An 18,121-nucleotide genomic window follows, 5' to 3' on the forward strand; every position below is an offset into this window, starting at 1 on the left:
CTCTTTGCTCAAATGGGAGAATGTGGGTCTGTGATCGCATGTCTCTCTCATGAAAGAATTCAGTCAGCGCTTCCAGGATTTTTTACTGTCATTTCAGGAGGAAATGAAGGGATGCGGAAGAAGTGGAGGGAATCAGAACTGATCGAAATACAGTGCGGTGATTCTCTGAAGCATCAGCTTCTCTCCCTTCGTGACTTCTACTGCAAACAGTGATGAGTTTGTTGGGCTCAACATACACATCTGTGAACAGACATTCTCTGTGTTAGCGCTGAACAAAAGCAGAATGAGAACCGGAACGATTCATTACTTAATACATTCGATCATTAAAGGCTTGGTTTGTGTTTACAATCCCAATAATTAATTTGTGCAATAAGCTTTAAATATCCATAATCCCCTATTCCTCTTCTAGTCTCTCCTTTCATGCAGGACGATGAAGGGAGAGCAGCATCATCCGCCTGAGGCTCACTGAGAGAATGACCTGCCAACCTTTTTGTAGAAAATAAAATGAAAATCTACTAATGGAGAGCTATGATGGAGGCTGTTGTTCAATTATTAAATGTAATTTACCTTTTTTTCCCCCCCAATATTAGTGCATTAGGAGTGAGGCAGTATACCAGTGAGCCTTTTCTGGTTGAAAAGACGTTGAATAGACGTCTAAGGCCCGACGTTGAAAAGACGTGGCAAAATGGTTTAGAAGTGAAACCATTTGTAGACGTTGAAACAACTATACACTAAAATACTAAAATATACTAAAACTTTAAGATTTTAAAATACTTTGTGCTATAGCATTATTTTTTTTTATAGTTGAAAAAGAAATGACGTCCACATTTGTACGTTTACCACCGATATTAAAAATCACGTTGAAAACGGGTCTATTTGTAGACGTTGAAACCACTTTCACTTCTAAACCATTTTGCAACGTCTTTTCAAACCAAAAAATGCTCACTGGGAATTTATAACAGATCGTTTTCCTGATGATAAATAGTTTCAATTAAATACTTTTTAAAAATCTAAGCTAAGAGGATTTTACAGTTTGACATTTGTACCCCTGTTAAAGCCCCCGAATACTCCCCCCACATGTAAACAGTAACAACAATGATAGTACAATGTAATACTTGCTTCAACGAGACCAATAATGATCCTGCTGGTTGCAGGTGTTGCGGGGTCTTTCCTCACCTTGCTGATCTTTATCCCCATGCTGTCTGATCAGGATGTGAACCGACACACAGGCTGCTCTCTCTCATCATATCTGTCCGGTACACACACACACACACACACACACACACACACACACACACACACACAAATCAACTCATTCATTGCGAGCGTTACAGTGCGGTTTCTATGAAGAAGAAAAAAATATATATATAAATAAATATAAATGTGTGTTTACGCATTAGCGTCCCCGGGATTATATCAACCAAAAAAACTGTGTTCAGTCATTTGCGACCTATGGCAATTATTTAAGCGTCTATTTACTGGACGCTGTACCTATGGAATATTATCACTTTCACCAAGAATAACCAGATACACACCATACGCAGTCAGTCATTCCTGGGACGCTGTTGACGAAACGTTACTTCCGATTATTTTTTTTCTTTTCTCTCCAACAATAACAACAACAACCGATGTGATTAAGACAATAACTAACGTGACACGTGACGCTGTGAGAACGCACGGAAAACATCAATCCGGGGTTTACCGTTTCGTGGCCTTCTGCGGTCTCGATGTCGGGTCTCACCCTCCTCTGCCTGTCGTACCCCATTTTCCTGCGCCACCGGCTGACGTCATCACGCCCCCCCCCCCCCCCCCGCCGGCCGCTGCAGCACACGGATGTGCGCGTGTGGGTGTGTTTGCGGGGGGTGTACGCGTTTCAAAGTCCCCATTCAAAATGTAAATATAGGATTTAATTAAGACAAGACAAACATGTGCCAGACATGGGATGAAAAATCATTAAAAAAATGTAAATTAGCTGCATTTAAATACCCTTAATTTGGCTTAATCTAAGTATTTATAAAGGGGAAGATATTGGTATGAAACTAATGCATCTACAGCGCCCCCCTCCGGTGATTCTAAGGAAGACCTAGAATTCAGCATAAATGTACAACTTCATTCACTCCATACAAAAGCAAATTAGACCTCTAAACTATGGCAACCCTAAATATTGTGGGGAGATTTTACGAACTCCAACCAAATGTCCTGTGGGCCATTATTGGACGGAGGTCATGAGCAAAACAACGGAAGCTTGATGGCATCCCTCATCGATGCGTTTGGAACACATGGACCAATTAACTTCACACGAAAAAATCCCATCATCGCGTGAAAGTGACACACAAACATAACATTTCATTGTCACAACAAAAAAAGCCATGGCTACCAGAGAGTTCTTGATCATGTGCTTTAATTAAGACAATTCCAGTCTGAAATGTAATTTACAGCAAAACACTTTGACACAGTAGCTTGCACAGTAGCAGTGCGATTACCATTACAGTCTTTGGAGTTTGTCAGTAAATAAGCACTGTGCGACTAGTAAGGCAGCATCATGTGGTAGCAGCAAAAATACAAAGTTCCAGTGTTTGAAGCAAAGACAACAAACTCCAATCCGTCCCATCTGCCACAAAAGAAGTGCTCGTGTTCTCCCATCATGCTCCTTGTTTTTAGCACAGTGTTCGTGGCCCACTGATCGGCAGTAAAAGGACATGTAATGTCATGTAAAGCTATGGGCACCGTGTCAGTGGATTATGGTCTGTCTGTCCCCCCCCACCCCCTCTGCAGTCACGTTTTAATACTGTCTTCTCTGTGGTGGGTGTACATCTACATACGCCCCCAAAACTACAAACTGCATGACCTCTCCTCGAGTTGATTGGCACTCGCAACGGCAACATCTGGACCACTGCTGCTACTTAGTAGCATTACAACACTGTAACTGGTTACAATCAGGGAAAATAATCGGAAACAATAACTCAATAAATAAATTAGTGGAACTTTTTTGGTGATCGATTAATGGTTGAATTCAGTGATTAAAACGTGATTATTTCCTGTTTCTTTTTCTTCTTTTTTTTAGGTTTATTTTAAATTTAAAATAACTTTGTGTGATGGTTGGTAATGTAGATTCCAGGTTACTGCAATGACATTTAAAAATATATCTTGCTACGTTTTCCTGCGAAGCTAGAAAAAAAAAAGATGAACTAATTCATTAAGAAAAGAAATGCTGGTAAGTAATCGTTAGTTGCAGCCTTAAACAAAGGTGCATGTTTAAAAAGATTACATGTTTTACTGTGCAAAATAAGACCGAAAGTCAAGGCACGGGCGATACGAAAAAGAGCAAAAATGTTGTAACCTTTGGTGTAAACTGCTTTCAGTTTCTAGTTTAGCGGCTTACGGTTCACCAGTATTCACACAATACATTGAAAGTGTTCATAATACTGAAAGCGTGCACCCTTCCCCCTAAAAGTACATCCGCTGCAGCTAAAAAAAACAAAACAACTTTTTCGGTTTGAACAAATCTCCTTTTTCACAGGCTCCAGGAGGGGTGTCTGAACTCCATGTTGTGGCGCGTAGCCCACTTGGCGTATATGGCCTTCTCCGTGATGAAGCGATGGCCGCCGCGCCGCGTGTGCTCGTGGAACCTGTACATCCTGCACTCATCGACCCGGTTCCTCTCGTAGTAGTGGTAGGGAACGACGCTGTGATTGGCTCGGCTGTCAGCGAGGGAGGGAGGGGGCGAGGGGTTATATGTGCGATGCTTGGAAACAGGATTTCAAGGGTGAGGGTCACGAAGGGACAACGCGTCTCACCTGCAGTAGTTGTCGTCGATCATTCCGTACACGCGGATGCTGTCGCACATGTCGATGGCCAGAATCATGGTGAAGAATCCGGTGCTGAGAAACGCCCCCGTCTTCATTCTGGGTGAGAGACAGCGGGCTCTTCTGACAACTGTACCAAACAAAAGCCTGGCACGGGCTCCAGTCATCATTGGTTTGTGTATTAGTTTAGTAAAACTGATTTAGGATGATTTTTTAAATGATTTGTATTAATAAGTCATAAAACTATAACTAAAAGTCACTCTTCATTGTGCATTAGACATCGAAGTATCATTGTATACATTTTCTAAACAGGACTTTTACTTATATTTTTACAGTATGGTAGCGGTCCTTTTACTTAATTTTTTCTACACAAATGGCTCTCACTTTGCTTAAATACAATACATGGGGAAACCAATAATCAGTGGATCAGTCCGGGCTTTCATCGATCGATTGGGGGGACGCTAAACTCCTACCTGTTTTTTCCCGTTTCATTCTGAAACAAACCATCGCAGTACTGCATCTTCTCTGTGGTCACCGCGTAGATTTGGACTTTCGGGTACTTCTGTGCCACTTTCCAGAGAGCGTTGAAGACGTGTCCTTTGCCGTCCTGCCTCATGTTCCTCTCCGGACCCCAGAACACGTACGTGGTGTCCGCCGACTGCTGGAAGTAGTAGCGCTCATTTTTTACCAACAAGGGAACGCTTGTGTGAGAGACGACCCGGACGCTGGTGCGGCTCCCGACGTCTCCCTCGTACCCTTGTGTGGGTGCATTGTTCATCCGGATCACGCATCCGACTTTGTCAATCTCTTCTCCCGCGCCAGCTGCGAGCATCTGACCCGAGCTGGAGACCAAGGCACACTGGCTGCAGTGCATGTAGAGCAACTGTTGGGAAAGAGGGACACACGGGGAATAACTTTTGTGATTATCTCTGTGTCACACACACATGGTGACCCCTGACACTTTGTAGTGTGTTCTCAGTGTAAGAGGCAAGAAGAATGCCATGCAAAAGAAACTGGCATGCGTGTCTTTGTGACAGGGAAAGTCATCTTGAAACAAAAGATCCTCAGAGGAAATCCTCCCAACTAGATTGGTTGAAAGTAATTTAGTTATATATTAGTTATACATTTCGTTCGTAACTGCTGTTATCAATTAATAAATTGAGGATAAAATCGATGATGAAAATAATCATTTTCTCTCTCTCTCTCTCTCTCTCTCTCTCACCCACTCACCTGGTCCACCCTGGCCGGGCTGATCCTCAGGTAACCCCTGAGCCCCCCCCTCTGCAGACCGAGCGACAGACCTGCGCGCGTCATCACGTGTCCAAACCAGAACAACAGAGGGAGGCTCAAGCTCAGGCTCAGCAGGCAGAGCCAGTGGAACATCTGTACACATTTGTTTTGTGTGTGTGTGTTTTAAATAAAAGTGAGTTTAATCGATAACGTACTGTGCAACCATAAATACTTAAGAATGATATGTGAAAAAACCGGCTCGTACCTGATATCTCATATCAAGACTCATGAGAAAGCACCAATCCAAGAAGCGGGGCGACACTCATTCTTCCAGCCGTTCTACGTGAGACGGAATCGGCGAGACTGAGACCAGCCGAGGCACGAAGGTGTCCTGTTCATGGGGAGTCATATCTACAGATATTAATAGCTGCTCTCGGTAAATTCCGATGAGCGCTCTCAAACCCGGGATGTAAGTGGCATCGCCTCGCGGACACTTTCGCTATTCAAAATCGATCGGCAGCATAGTAACCTATTATCTGAAATCCGTTCCGTTTTTTTTTTTTTTACTGTTGTCGCAGCCGTATTTCTAAGGCCGTGTCTAACAGACCGTCAGGTGGACTGTACAGCACGGCTTCCGATCCGGCTCCTTCAAAACAAACGTATCATCCGATCGATCTGAACACACACAAATACTTAAATAAATACATTCATGCTGGAATGTGAACTTAAATATCAGCTTAGAATATTACCCGAGAACCACAGTGCATGGTTGTTTTGTCAACACACTTGGACCTATATTTGATTATCTCACTTTTAACCTGAAAGGAATTTTCCAAAACCGGAAACAATGTATCTGTATCACTGTAGTTTAGCATCACTTTCACAATCGAGACTTTGCAATGCGGCCTTCAGGTACCGCTCGTAAACTTTGCAAAGCCAGAGCTCGAGTGTTTTTATTTACTCATTAAACATAGCTATTCCAAAGTTAAGTCTGTATACCCTGAGAAAAGTACTAATATTAACTAATAACTGACCAGGATGTAATTTTATGCACCAATGGGAACGGGAAACTTTAACCCCCAACCGGTATTGTTGCCCCACCGAACGTCCATCCGATTGGTCAAGACGAAAAGCGAACCTCTTTCCCCCACATCCCATTGGCTGTTCCGCAGCGTCATCGCCCCTACTTTTCTAAAGCACCGCCTCCTAGCAAAAAGCTAGTGTGCGTCTTTCACTGACTGTGACACAGGAATGCCCTTCCCTGGCGCCCTGGATGACCACGGTATGTAACCTGTGTGACGGATTATGGCATTAGTTGTACCGCTTGTTTGCGCTACACAAAGCCTTCGAGGTGTGAGCTCAAAGCCCCATAAGCAGCGGCTGGACGAACAGACGACGCTGCGCTGTCAAGTGACAGATGAGGCTGAGCTAGGCTCGCTAAGTGTGCTAGCTGACGTTAGCATGCTGATTGTGTCCGGTCATTAAACAAGGCTTACAAAAACACAGCTCAGACGTGTTGTGCGTTTGACGTGAAAACAAAAGCGTCCCAGCTGCCCAGCCTGCTGTTCACCGACGGTCGGTTGTCTCTTTCAGCTTGCAGTCTCTTCACTATCAACAATGTGGCCCGTGTGGTTGGAGAAGCATCGTTCACACCTTGCGTTATGTCAGTCGATGTTTAATTGCATTAGTCGAAGAAAGAAAGATGAAAGTACCGTTTGAATCCGCACCTGCGGTTTGTCACGTACTGTGTGTGTGTGTGTGTGTGTGTGTGTGTGTGTGTGTGTGTGTGTGTGTGTGTGTGTGTGTGTGTGTGTGTGAACTGGCTGCATACCAGACATTGTGTGCAGGTAAGTAGCTGGCACAATGTGTAATGTTGTTCTGCTGCTTAACAGTTCACATGAGCTCGATCTTCACAGCTTAAAGCCGTGGAGCTTTGCTGCTAGATTTGTGCCTCCAGACATTTTGACCTGGGGCCAAAAGCACTGTTGTTTCGGCGGTACAATAACTGTGTGACGTCATCTCTTTTACATATATAACACAATGTCGCAAAACTCCTGTCTTCTTTCTTCTAGGGGAATAAATCTACCATCAGACACCGCGTCTGTTGCTCAAGCTCTGGAGTGGATGACGATTGACGGTTCACCGGCGAGCCCTGAGCCGGCTGATCTCAGAGCGGAGACGGCGCCTTGTGGAGCGTGAAAGGTGGAGGCGTCCGCGTTTCTGAGATGTCACTCCGACAAGCGGACGGGATGTCCATCGCCCAGGCTTTGGCCATGACCGTGGCAGAGATACCCGTCTTTCTGTATTCCACGTTTGGGCAGGTAAACCCGCTTTGAATACAAGTTTTGCATCTCTGAACCTGAGCGCTTTTCATGGACGGGTTAATGTTTCGCCGATCCCCTTTCGTGTTGACACCCTTACCTTTCCCCGCCCCGCTTTCAGTCCATATTCTCCCAGCTGAAGCTCACCCCGAACTTGAAGAAGGTGCTGTTCGCCACGGCGCTGGGTAGCGTCGCCCTGGCTCTCACCGCTCATCAGCTGAAAAGGCGGGGGAGAAAAAGGAAGCAGGTGACGCAAGGGAAGGAGGACCGGAAGACGGTGGGAATACCGGAGGCGCTGATGAAGCCAGGGAGACCCTCGTCGTTTAAGAGAGGTTTGGATGACTTGACGCCCCAGAGGGAAGAGTTCCGGTCATGCCTCCCTAATGTATCACGAATGGAGTATGTAATGAATAAGTACGTTTTCTTCTCCACAGCCCCGTTTACCGGCCGACAGGCGATGAGTCCCAGCACCCGGAGCAATGACACCATGAGTGGAATCTCCTCCCTGGCCCCCAGTAAACACTCAAGCTCCTCACACAGCCTGGCGTCGGTTAGTTTTTGCAATCTGCAACTAATTCCATATCATCCGGGCAGCCGTTTTTTCTGCCTTCCGACCTCCCTAATGTGTCGCGTGTGCGTTTCTGTCGTAGACGCGGGTCCCAAACTCTCCGAATCAGGCAGCCAACCCATCCACACCCTGGGAAACGGAGCCCGTGGCGGAAGAGTCAGGGGCAATAGAGGATGCAAATGCAGAGAATCTCTACATATTGGGTAGGTGTTTCCTGGTTTTGTAATGGCGTCATACACCAGTTGCATGGCAGACATTTTGCTGTCATGCCTTAAATAAAACGTGTGAAACCGAGCGATCCGAGCATTCACTTTGCGCTGTTGTTAATTTGGGGACTATTGGACCCAGGGTGCCGTTAGTTCATATTGGGATTATCCAGCAGGAGCTATTTGAATGTTGTACTCAGGCCACTTTGACCTGTACTTAGCAAAATATTTGATACGGCAGGAAATCCCCTTTTGCTGAAAGCAGGCTGGAATATCACCCGGCTCTCAGCACCGTGGCGGCGCAGGCCGCTACAATCGGCCTGCGTGACGTCTCACTGCTCTTTTTCCCGTCAGGGATGGAGCTCTTTGAGGAAGCTCTGCAAAAGTGGGAACAGGCCCTGAATATCCGCCATCACCCCCACTCCACCTCCAGCAACAACAGCCTCGCCCTGCAGGGGGCGGCGTGTGAGGACTTTCCAACGGTAACCCGCCCAACAATACTTACCAGCGTGGTGTGCATGGCCTTCTCCCACACAGTCGGGTTCAGAGCAGAGCACTAGAATGTTAAATTGTATACCAATAACCTTTTTTTTTTTTTTTTATAGGTTGAAACCCATAATAACGTGTTTGCTGAGAAGTTGGAGACACTGCTGCACAGGGCGTACCACCTGCAGGAGGACTTTGGCAGTACTATCCCGACCGACAGCGTACTGGCGGATTTCGGTAAGAGTGAAAGGGGGGCGGTCTCCGCTTGTCATATTCGTGTTAAGTGCATGTGTTTTGGTCCTGTCAGTCAGAGTTTGTGGCGTTCCTTTGGCAGAGAGCGAAGGAACTCTTATCTTGCCGCAAGTGGGGAGTTTCCACAGGCGGCGGGACGACGACGACGCGACCACCGTTACCTCCGACGAGTCCTTCTTCTCAGCCGCAGAGGTCAGTCCCCCTCTTCCTCGGCCCCCCGAACAACGGGCAGAAACCCCCGAATGTACGTGCTGCTGAGCGTCTCGTGTTTCCTCCGCGCAGCTGTTCGACGCCTTGTCTCTGGACGACGTCTACCAGCCGCACAAGCCGGCCGCTCTCTACGAGGAAGCCCTGTCGCTGGTCCGGGAGAACAAAGTGTCCTATCGGTCTCTGAGGTAACCACGTGTGCCATCTCCGAATGTGAAACGCTGTGTACTAATCAATGTCTTTAACACCCAACAGTGTATTCAATTATTCCTCATTTCTCTTTTTGTTTCACTCTCACTGCGTTTAATCAGCGTCGTCTTCAGCCGCTGTTTTCCTCCAACGGGTCATTTGCATGTCATGAGCTGACCGCGTGTCTCTTTCCTTTCTCTTTTTACAAGGACGGACTTACTTGAATGTTTTGGTGACCAAGACTTCCTGGCCAAGCTTCAATGTGTGAGACAAGCATTCCAGGTCGGTTCCACCTCCTACAACCGGCCCATTCTAGTCCACTTCTAGATCACGGAAGCTTGTGATTATTGAAAACCCCTCGCCCATCTTTTTATAATCTGCAGTCACTGATGTCCTTTTTGTAAATATGTTCAGGTCCTGTTGTTGGATGAAAGTCATCGCACATTTTTCATGGAGACGGGGAAGCAAATGATTGTCGGGTTGATGGTGAAGGCCAATAAGGTAACCGCTGTTCACTTGGATCCTCACTGATATTCACCTCGACGCGCTTGTGCGGACGTCTCGGCACAGCTGGAACTAAGTTCCTGTGTTCTTCCTGTGCCCCCGACGCAGAGTCCCAAAGGCTTCCTGGAGAGCTACGAGGACATGCTGCTTTACACCAAGAGGGAAGAAACGTGGCCCGTCACAAAGATGGAGCTGGAGGGTCGAGGGGTGAGAACATTAAGTCAGGACAACATTAAGCTCATTTGAATCATTCTGTCGGTGGCCGTGAGCCTGGCAGACTGAAATTACAGTGTATATCATATATTTATTTATAATGGGGGGGGGGGGGATCTCTGCAGGTGGTGTGTATGAACTTTTTTGACATTGTTTTGGACTTCATCCTGATGGACTCGTTTGAAGACCTGGAGAATCCTCCCTCCTCTGTGGTCGCTGTGTTGAGGAACCGCTGGCTCTCTGACAGCTTTAAAGAAACAGTTAATACACACACACACACACACATACAGCAATTCTTTCAACGATCACTCCAATAACTGAGGGTTTTTTTCTGTTAGGCTCTGGCAACTGCTTGCTGGTCTGTCCTGAAAGCAAAGAGACGTCTTCTCATGGTGAGTTGGAGCTGATTCAAAGATTCCAAGTGATTTATTGCAGCTTTGTGTCTTTGGTTTTGACCGCTGAGTTCCTCTCTTACTCCCCCGCAGGTCCCTGATGGTTTTATCTCCCACTTCTATGCCATATCGGAACACGTGAGCCCAGTTTTAGCTTTTGGGTTTTTGGGCCCCCGGCAGCACCTGAGTGAAGTGTGCACCATTTTCAAGGTGAGAGCATACACAACTTTTAAAAAAAAGTCCCAAGCTTTATTAACACTTTGTCATGTCAATAAAGAGACAGAATAACCCAAATGGAAGCAGCGGAGATATAGATATATATTCTGACTTTTTAACCCTCGTATGGGCCGAGCTCCAAAAATGCTACCCATAATGCAACTAGATTATTTGGTCGTACTCCTTAGTCAAAGCTTCTTCTTCTCCAAGTCATTCATTTCCCTCCTTTTTTTTTTTTCTCGCCTGCAGCAACAAATCCTGCAGTACCTGAAGGATATGTTTGATCACGACAAAGTCCGCTTCACCTCGGCCCAGTGCCTGGCCGAGGACATCCTGAACCTTTCCCACCGCCGGAGTGAGATTTTACTGGGCTACCTGGGAATCAGCAGCCTTCTGGAGGTCAATGGAGCCCCGCCCACAGACCCACAGGGCACATGTGGGCCCAACTAAGACTACTGGAGTCCCTCGGGGTTCCCGACTCGTAAGAACTTGCCTCGGGCCTTGTTTTGGAGACGTGGATGCTTCCTAAAATCCCACCTGGAGGAAGCGGTCGCCAACGCGGGGCGACCAGGCCTTTTCCGTTAGTCCCACACATCGGAGTCCCTCCGAGGACCTTTTGTTCACACTGACTCGTGGAACATTCTAGTCTTCATAATTATGTGAAAATAAATGTGCGAAATGTATGTTTTATATTAAAGGGGAAGGATATTTATGAAAACCATAACAATTGTTGGATGGTTTGGCCAGCTGAAGATTTGAAGGGCTCCATGGATTTGTCTCATCCTTCATCTGAATAAGTATTCATTTCATCCCATGTGGTTTAGCTTAATTATCCCAAAGTGTTGTTTTGACTCCCAGCTGTGTTCTTTTGGAAATGGCAGTGATCCGGCTAACATGCAAAAGTTTTGTAAAGATGGACGTTCTCTAACTAGATGCCAGTAGATGATCTAAATAATCTTTTTAAGTGCCACTGAAGGTTCGTGAAGAAACTTCCCACTACCAATCACACAAGGTTATTTAAAACGGTTACACCTTTTCTTACTGTCAGATGTCAAAAATACCTCCTGGGATTCACAAAGTGCACATGGTCATATCATAATTTTCGAGGCTTTTTAAAAGAAAAATGATTTATGAACAAACAGAAATATTTCCCATCTTGGTAAACATTTCGAAATGCCAATCTTAGTAGATGCCAGTTTGAGGATTTTTTTTTTCTTTTCATAAAGACCTGTGATGAAGAAGGCGGCATTGTGCAGTCAGACTAACCCTCGTAAGTGCACTGATGATGATGAAGTTTCAGCATTCAAATTAGCAGCTACATGTCACTCATAGTCACACAAGTGTTTCTTTTGAGGTCTTGATAATCCAAATCCGGCTCTTGAGGCCGTACAGAGTCAACAGCCTGGGATTATTTCTGTTTCTGTCCAGCATTTACATCCAACTGTAAATAGAGCTTAAAAAAAGAAAGTCTCTTGTTTTGTTTTGGTGCAGCTTTGTGTTTTTAAGCATTTTGCACTTTATGCCAAAAAGCAGGAAGATATAGGAATGTTCAAAAGCTCTTTTTGTATGATCGGTTTATCTGTACAAATATGTATTAAACAACCTATTGCATTATAGCACCGACAGTTTAAATTCTGTACAGCATTGAAACTATCTTTCCCAAAAAAAATATGGAAATTCTTCATTCTGATTACTTTAAAAAGTTGTTTTAATTAAGTCTTCTTGTTTGAAATGTTCAAAAAGTCCCTTGTAGTCCGTTCTCCCAACTGTTAGACCTGCTGATTTAGACCTGCTGATGTAGACTTATCGGTTTGCAACGGTATGAATGCAATTAAAAAAAGATGTTTAGTCTAGTGTTGCTCTGCTTTGTCTCAGCAGATGATCAGAGATCGATCCCTCTGCATGTTGACAATCTCTGAAATGCATCAATCAGTGTATCTTTGTAACTTTTTGAGGCTACAATCGTTGTTCTTTTGGAAAATCCCAGTTAGAAAGAAGCTAGAGAAGCTGACTAAAGCTGATTAAAGAGTCACCAGGATTTCAGATGGCCACAATTCAGACAGGACGATTTCACTGCTGTACGTTGCGAGGGTCCTATTCATGCCTTTTTGTCTTTCCTATTGTTACGTGTCAATGCCAGCACAAACTGTAAATTAATTTTGATCCTCCAAATTAAATGTTATTTTTTGTTATTAAACTATACGTTTGTTTTGCCTTTTCCCAACTGATGACGGCTCATCGTATTTAATGTCTTACCGGGATCCAAACATTCCCGAAACACAAGATTATTTATTCTTAGTAAAGTGGAGAGGTTGATTTTTTAAAGACCTTAAAAAAAGCAGAAAGTGTGAACAACGTGAGAGAAAAGGATGTTTTTTTTTGACGACTTAACTGTGGCCAAAACGCTGCAGCGTGTTTACAGACTTTATTGACCCCGTACTATTAAGATTTTATTCTGAGTATTGCCAACAATAATGAAGATACATATCCTTTATTTTTCTAATGGTCTGTTTGCTGCAACAGCAAATAAAATGTGACGTAATGCAGGACACATAATTCATTATTGAGACCTTGACACAGTAATCTGAGTCAGTTGGAGAGAAGTGAAAGCTCTGAATATATTCAATGTAATGCCGGTGGAGGGTGCTGAACTCATAGGTTCACATCCCAGCAGCGAGCCAATGTATAATCTCTGGAAAATCCTTTTCTTTTCATTTTTGCAAACTTATCCCTGAAAACACAAGGGACATCATCAACGTACACCATTTTAAAACATCAATGCTTTAAGATTTGTCTTTAAACAATTATTGATCTTTTCCCCTGTATCTCCTGGAAAGTAGCTCACATTTTATAGAAAATATGCATGAATCAGATTTCAGACAAAGTTTGCATTGAAGATGTCGGAGGCCTTGAAACGTGTGTATTATCACATAGTGTTAAATCCTGCTTTCAATTTCTTCCTGAAAAACAGACATTTTGAAAAAAATCCCTTTAGGCAAAGGGAAATTAATGGGGATTGTTTTCATTATTATTGAAATATATTGTATAAACTAAATGATTAATTGTCAAACTAGACAACAAATTAGAAAACCTCACTATCATGAATATATATATATATATATATATATATATATATATATATATATATATATATATTCTGCACATAAATGATCTTTCATGGTTAGTTTCACTACCACTTTTTCAAATGTTAATTTACTCGTCTATCAAGCATTAGTAATGTTTCTAAAAGTAATTACTATTATAACATTACACGTACTGTATATGATGATTTGACCCCACACATTAGGGCAAACACCAAGCCATTCTATCGATAACATTATATTTAAGAAACGTGCAGCCTTAATGAATTTAGCAGTCCAACCATGTACTTTATTTTTTTGAATGAGAGCAGTTTTGTGGAGTACTGGACTTTAGTGTGTTTTTTTTTGTTCATTCAATAATTCTCCTCTATGGGGACTATATCTCGTCTTCGGTGCTCGCCTGTGATTGGACGGCTGCTCCGCGGCCGGGGCCCGTCTGGAACACACGGCTCCGCTTTCTATTGGTTGAGCGCGTCGTCTGGGGGCGTTTCACCGGGACTGCCCGGTTGTGTCCGGGGTAAGATGGCGATGGAAGAGCAGTGCTCGGCACCATCTCGATGGCGGTCCATATCCCTGACACACGTCGAGTTCCCGGAGGGTAAGTTAACACGGACAGGGACACGGACAGTTGGCGACGCCGCCAAATAGTGAGACGCTGCAAAAACGTCGAGCGCCGCGGGGAATGTTAGCCGGGCTGCCAAATTGTGAGACAAGTGCGCATGCGCAGTTGCGGCTAACGTCCACAATGAAGGCTAGCTAGGCTGTTAGCTGCCTCGACATCAGCTTTGATATTTACCCTTTGCATTTAGCAAATGTGCGGCGGGCTGTAATGATTACTCTACACAATTAAAGCGTAGTGAACAGCAAAATATGTTTGCCCACTAGTGGAAATAACCAGCTATTTCACCATTTTCTTTATAGGGTTGTAGCCAAGACTACGGCTAACATAGTAGCTAGCTCCATGTTCGCATACTGATTAGTGTAACTAGCATAAACCACTTAGCACCGAGCTGTTTTAAGTGGTCAAAATAAATGAATGTGCAACGTTAGTAATGGGTGATAGCTTCGCTGCGTCTCCGCGACAGCCTCCTTACTTGTATTCAGTCAAAGATGTCAAGCATCCGGGTTCATCGAGTACTTCCAAAGTGGTGCTAGAGGATTTTGATGTTGGTTAAGGTGTTTTAGACTACTCGTCACTGGTGTCTCTTCTGTTTTAGGCGATCTGACTGGACATGTGCTGGCCTACTTCAGTCTCTTACCCATCGCAATCCTGGTGGGTTTCGTTACACTCATCGTGTTTAAACGAGAGCTGCACACGGTGAGTTGTGCACATGCACTTTAAAGTTTCAGAGGACCACTTTTAAAGTCAATTTTGAGAGCAGGACAAGACGTTTGCAGACGTTTGCAGAAGTTTGCTGTGTTGACCTTAATTGTCTCGCTAATGAAATCAATTGTGTTACACAGATTTCCTTCTTTGGTGGCGTAATCCTGAATGAGGCGGTGAACTGGGTGTTGAAGCACATTCTCAGAGAGCCGCGCCCATGCGCAGGTGAATGTGGCCACACTATTGACATCCTACACGCACATTATATCCTCACAACACAATATCACATTGGATTGTCCATTAAGAGTGCAAATCTCATGATCGGGGCACAACCTTTTCCTTGCCACCTCCTATTTGAAAATCTCCCATAAGAGAAATGCATTCATTTAAGGCACTACCTCAGTACTGCAATTACAGGCACATGCCGTTCCTGTTTAAATGTGTAATTTCATTAAGGTTAAGGGTTTTTTCTAGCTGTCTGGTTTTCAAGCTCACACAATCTTTGGTGCTTTACCTGACCAAAATATTAAGAATGTAAATTTTAAATCATGTTGTCTTTCTGCAGGAACTCATACCACCCTACACACAGAGTATGGGATGCCCTCCAGTCACTCCCAGCTTATGTGGTTCTTTGTTGTTTACTTCTTTCTTTTCCTTTATTTAAGGTGAGCTGTTTTTTTCTTCTTTAGGAATAAATGAAATACAGGTTCTTTTTCTGCCATGCCCAACGTTTTCAAAGAAGTTACATTTTAAAATAAAACTGGACCAGATACCAAATACTTGTAATACTTGTATTGTCAACCTCAGATCTATGTCGATAAGGCACATTATTTATATTGGCATCTGTTATTTAATTAGTTTATTCCAAGGCATGTATCTCATTACCATGTGTTTGATTACAACTCCATACACGCTTCACCCGTCCCTGAGGCTGATGTCATCGTGTGTCTTTTTTCAGAATGCATCAAACGAACAATGCTCGATGCGTGGATCTGTTGTGGAGACACATACTGTCAATCATCCTGTTGGGCATGGCCTTATCGGTGTCATACAGCAGGTGAGGCTGCAACAATTGTTTAAAAAAAAAAAATAAAGCCAGACTTTTCACCCTCCTATGCTGCAACCTCGTTTCACTGGACAAAGATCCCAAGTGATACTATTTGAAGCGCACACTGCTCCACTTAGTTGAATTCAGAGCCCAGGCCCAACTCCTCTTCTCTTTGAACATTGTTTTGCCCCTCTCTCGCTCTCAGGGTCTACCTGCTGTATCACAGCTGGAGCCAGGTCTTCTATGGCGGAGTGGCCGGATGTACGATTGCCATTATCTGGTTCTTTATCACACAAGAGATGCTGACACCATTATTCCCCAAAATAGCAGCGTGGTAAGTAGTGCTCTAATTTCTTGGCCTCCTGCTTGTGTCACAGGGGAAGCAGAGAACTAGTTTTATCATTGTGGGCGTTCTATTCATTTGTTCTTTAATCTTTTCTTAATTTATAGGCCAATATCAGAGTACTTCCTGGTGCGAGACACAAGTCTGATTCCCAACATCTTGTGGTTTGAGTATACTGTGACCAGGTCAGAGGCAAGGTACGTTTCTGACAATATTTTGTTTGCCTAAAAAAAAAAAAGAGAGAGGAAAAAATGTGTTTGAACTTGACCTGGAAAATCCAGATACTGAAAAGTTGTTTGCAGAGGTCAAAAGGCATTTGACTCAATTCCTTTTTTTTCTGTTTCAGGAACAGACAACGAAAGCTTGGAACAAAACTTCAGTGATCTACACGGTTCTTCTGTGACACACACACCCACATATATATATATAACAAATGCTTACATGACTAAAACACACTGGAGAACCATCTTTTGGACTGACGTGGTTGTAAGGAGTAAAGGGCAAAAACCGTTTACAGCTGGCGACAGAGTGCCTGGACTCGGCCTGCAGCCTGAGCGAGTCCGTCCACGCGCCTCTCCTCCTTGTACAGCTTGCCCCCCCCCCCCCCCCCCCCCTCCCGATGCTCCTGCAATGCATGCGAGACTGTGCTAGCGGCACACTATTTAATGATAGATTAATATATACATATATATATTTGAACTATAACCGCACGCTGACGATAACAACGTACCGTAGGAGACTCAAAGAGCTGAAAGAGGAGGCGTAGGTCCCGTTCCTAACAAATCGGTGGGCGCATTGCAGCATGCATTCAGTGATTCCTTTTTTTAAAACTATTGAGATAAATAGCTGGCGGGTTGGTTGATGCTAGGATGGGTGGGGTTTTGGGGGGGGGGTGGAATTAACCATTTTTCATTGTTGTATACTAGGAGATGAACAATTTCTAAAATTGCTTATGATGTAATATAAATGAAAATTTGCACTTTGTGAAATTTACAATTTAAAAAGAGACGTACACTAGTTGGATGTTGACACTCGCGCCCCCCCCCCCCCCCCCCCCATCAGTCCCTTTCTGTTTTTCTTGACCGTCAGGCCTGATCTATAAGACTCATAAGCTTATCTGCAGTGTAAATTGAATCTGTACTATTGAGCATCGAGGTGTGTGCTTTCTCCTCATAGCCACGTTTTTAAGATGAGACTGAATCCCAGCGGTGGGGTTCAGTCTCATTACTTGTTTTTCTGGGCGTTGTGACACACTTTGGACCGAGGTGGTGTTTCCTTTAACGCCACCCACACACACACACACACACACACACAGTAGCAGCTTGCAAACAAGATTCTGGGAATCGTTTTTTCATTCATTTTCATGTCTAGTTTTCTGCTGTTGCAGATCATTATTTTGCTTTCTACCTACATTTCCAAAATAACATTCCATATCGTTTTAGTAGGAAAACATACATAACGATTGCTGAGGGGTTTTCCTTTTGCGTTCGTTTTTCATTTTATTTTTTATAAACGGAAAAAAAAGCCTCAGGTCGGTTGTAGCATGTGGTTCTGCTTAATTCCTCACAGCTGATGTTTACAGCTGCCATGTGGGGATCTTAAGCTGATTTAAAACTCATATCATTAGCTCCATAGAGGGAAGTAGTTCTCTTTAGATTTGTCCCCCTCTCCCCCCCCCCCCCCCCCCCCCATGTGTAACCTATATCAGGCTAAAT

At 44.2% G+C, this 18,121-nt stretch overlaps 3 protein-coding genes across 3 annotated transcripts; 2 read left to right on the plus strand and 1 right to left on the minus strand.

Moving 5' to 3' along the window:
* Positions 1 to 2,384: 2,384 nt before the first annotated feature.
* On the minus strand, positions 2,385 to 5,652 carry st6galnac4 (ST6 (alpha-N-acetyl-neuraminyl-2,3-beta-galactosyl-1,3)-N-acetylgalactosaminide alpha-2,6-sialyltransferase 4). The gene is made up of 5 exons (XM_037484234.2): positions 5,302 to 5,652; positions 5,037 to 5,189; positions 4,280 to 4,689; positions 3,798 to 3,905; positions 2,385 to 3,701 (listed from the first exon to the last, which is right to left on the minus strand). The coding sequence occupies exons 1-5, from the start codon at positions 5,323 to 5,325 to the stop codon at positions 3,515 to 3,517; spliced, it is 882 nt and encodes a 293-aa protein (XP_037340131.2). The 5' UTR covers positions 5,326 to 5,652; the 3' UTR covers positions 2,385 to 3,514.
* Positions 5,653 to 6,198: 546 nt separating this feature from the next.
* On the plus strand, positions 6,199 to 12,151 carry miga2 (mitoguardin 2). The gene is made up of 16 exons (XM_037485246.2): positions 6,199 to 6,318; positions 7,109 to 7,357; positions 7,479 to 7,689; positions 7,792 to 7,907; positions 8,008 to 8,128; positions 8,486 to 8,613; positions 8,737 to 8,854; positions 8,952 to 9,061; positions 9,152 to 9,264; positions 9,475 to 9,547; positions 9,680 to 9,766; positions 9,878 to 9,976; positions 10,108 to 10,242; positions 10,321 to 10,374; positions 10,468 to 10,584; positions 10,840 to 12,151. Exons 2-16 carry the CDS (start codon positions 7,262 to 7,264, stop codon positions 11,038 to 11,040), a joined length of 1,779 nt encoding a protein of 592 aa, XP_037341143.2. The 5' UTR covers positions 6,199 to 6,318; positions 7,109 to 7,261; the 3' UTR covers positions 11,041 to 12,151.
* Positions 12,152 to 14,158: 2,007 nt separating this feature from the next.
* On the plus strand, positions 14,159 to 17,906 carry dolpp1 (dolichyldiphosphatase 1). Its single transcript, XM_037485446.2, has 8 exons — positions 14,159 to 14,289; positions 14,909 to 15,009; positions 15,156 to 15,240; positions 15,581 to 15,680; positions 15,974 to 16,072; positions 16,269 to 16,397; positions 16,514 to 16,603; positions 16,753 to 17,906. Exons 1-8 carry the CDS (start codon positions 14,214 to 14,216, stop codon positions 16,787 to 16,789), a joined length of 717 nt encoding a protein of 238 aa, XP_037341343.1. The 5' UTR covers positions 14,159 to 14,213; the 3' UTR covers positions 16,790 to 17,906.
* Positions 17,907 to 18,121: the final 215 nt, after the last annotated feature.

Source organism: Pungitius pungitius, chromosome 18 (assembly GCF_949316345.1).
Source record: "Pungitius pungitius chromosome 18, fPunPun2.1, whole genome shotgun sequence".
NCBI lineage: Eukaryota > Metazoa > Chordata > Actinopteri > Perciformes > Gasterosteidae > Pungitius > Pungitius pungitius.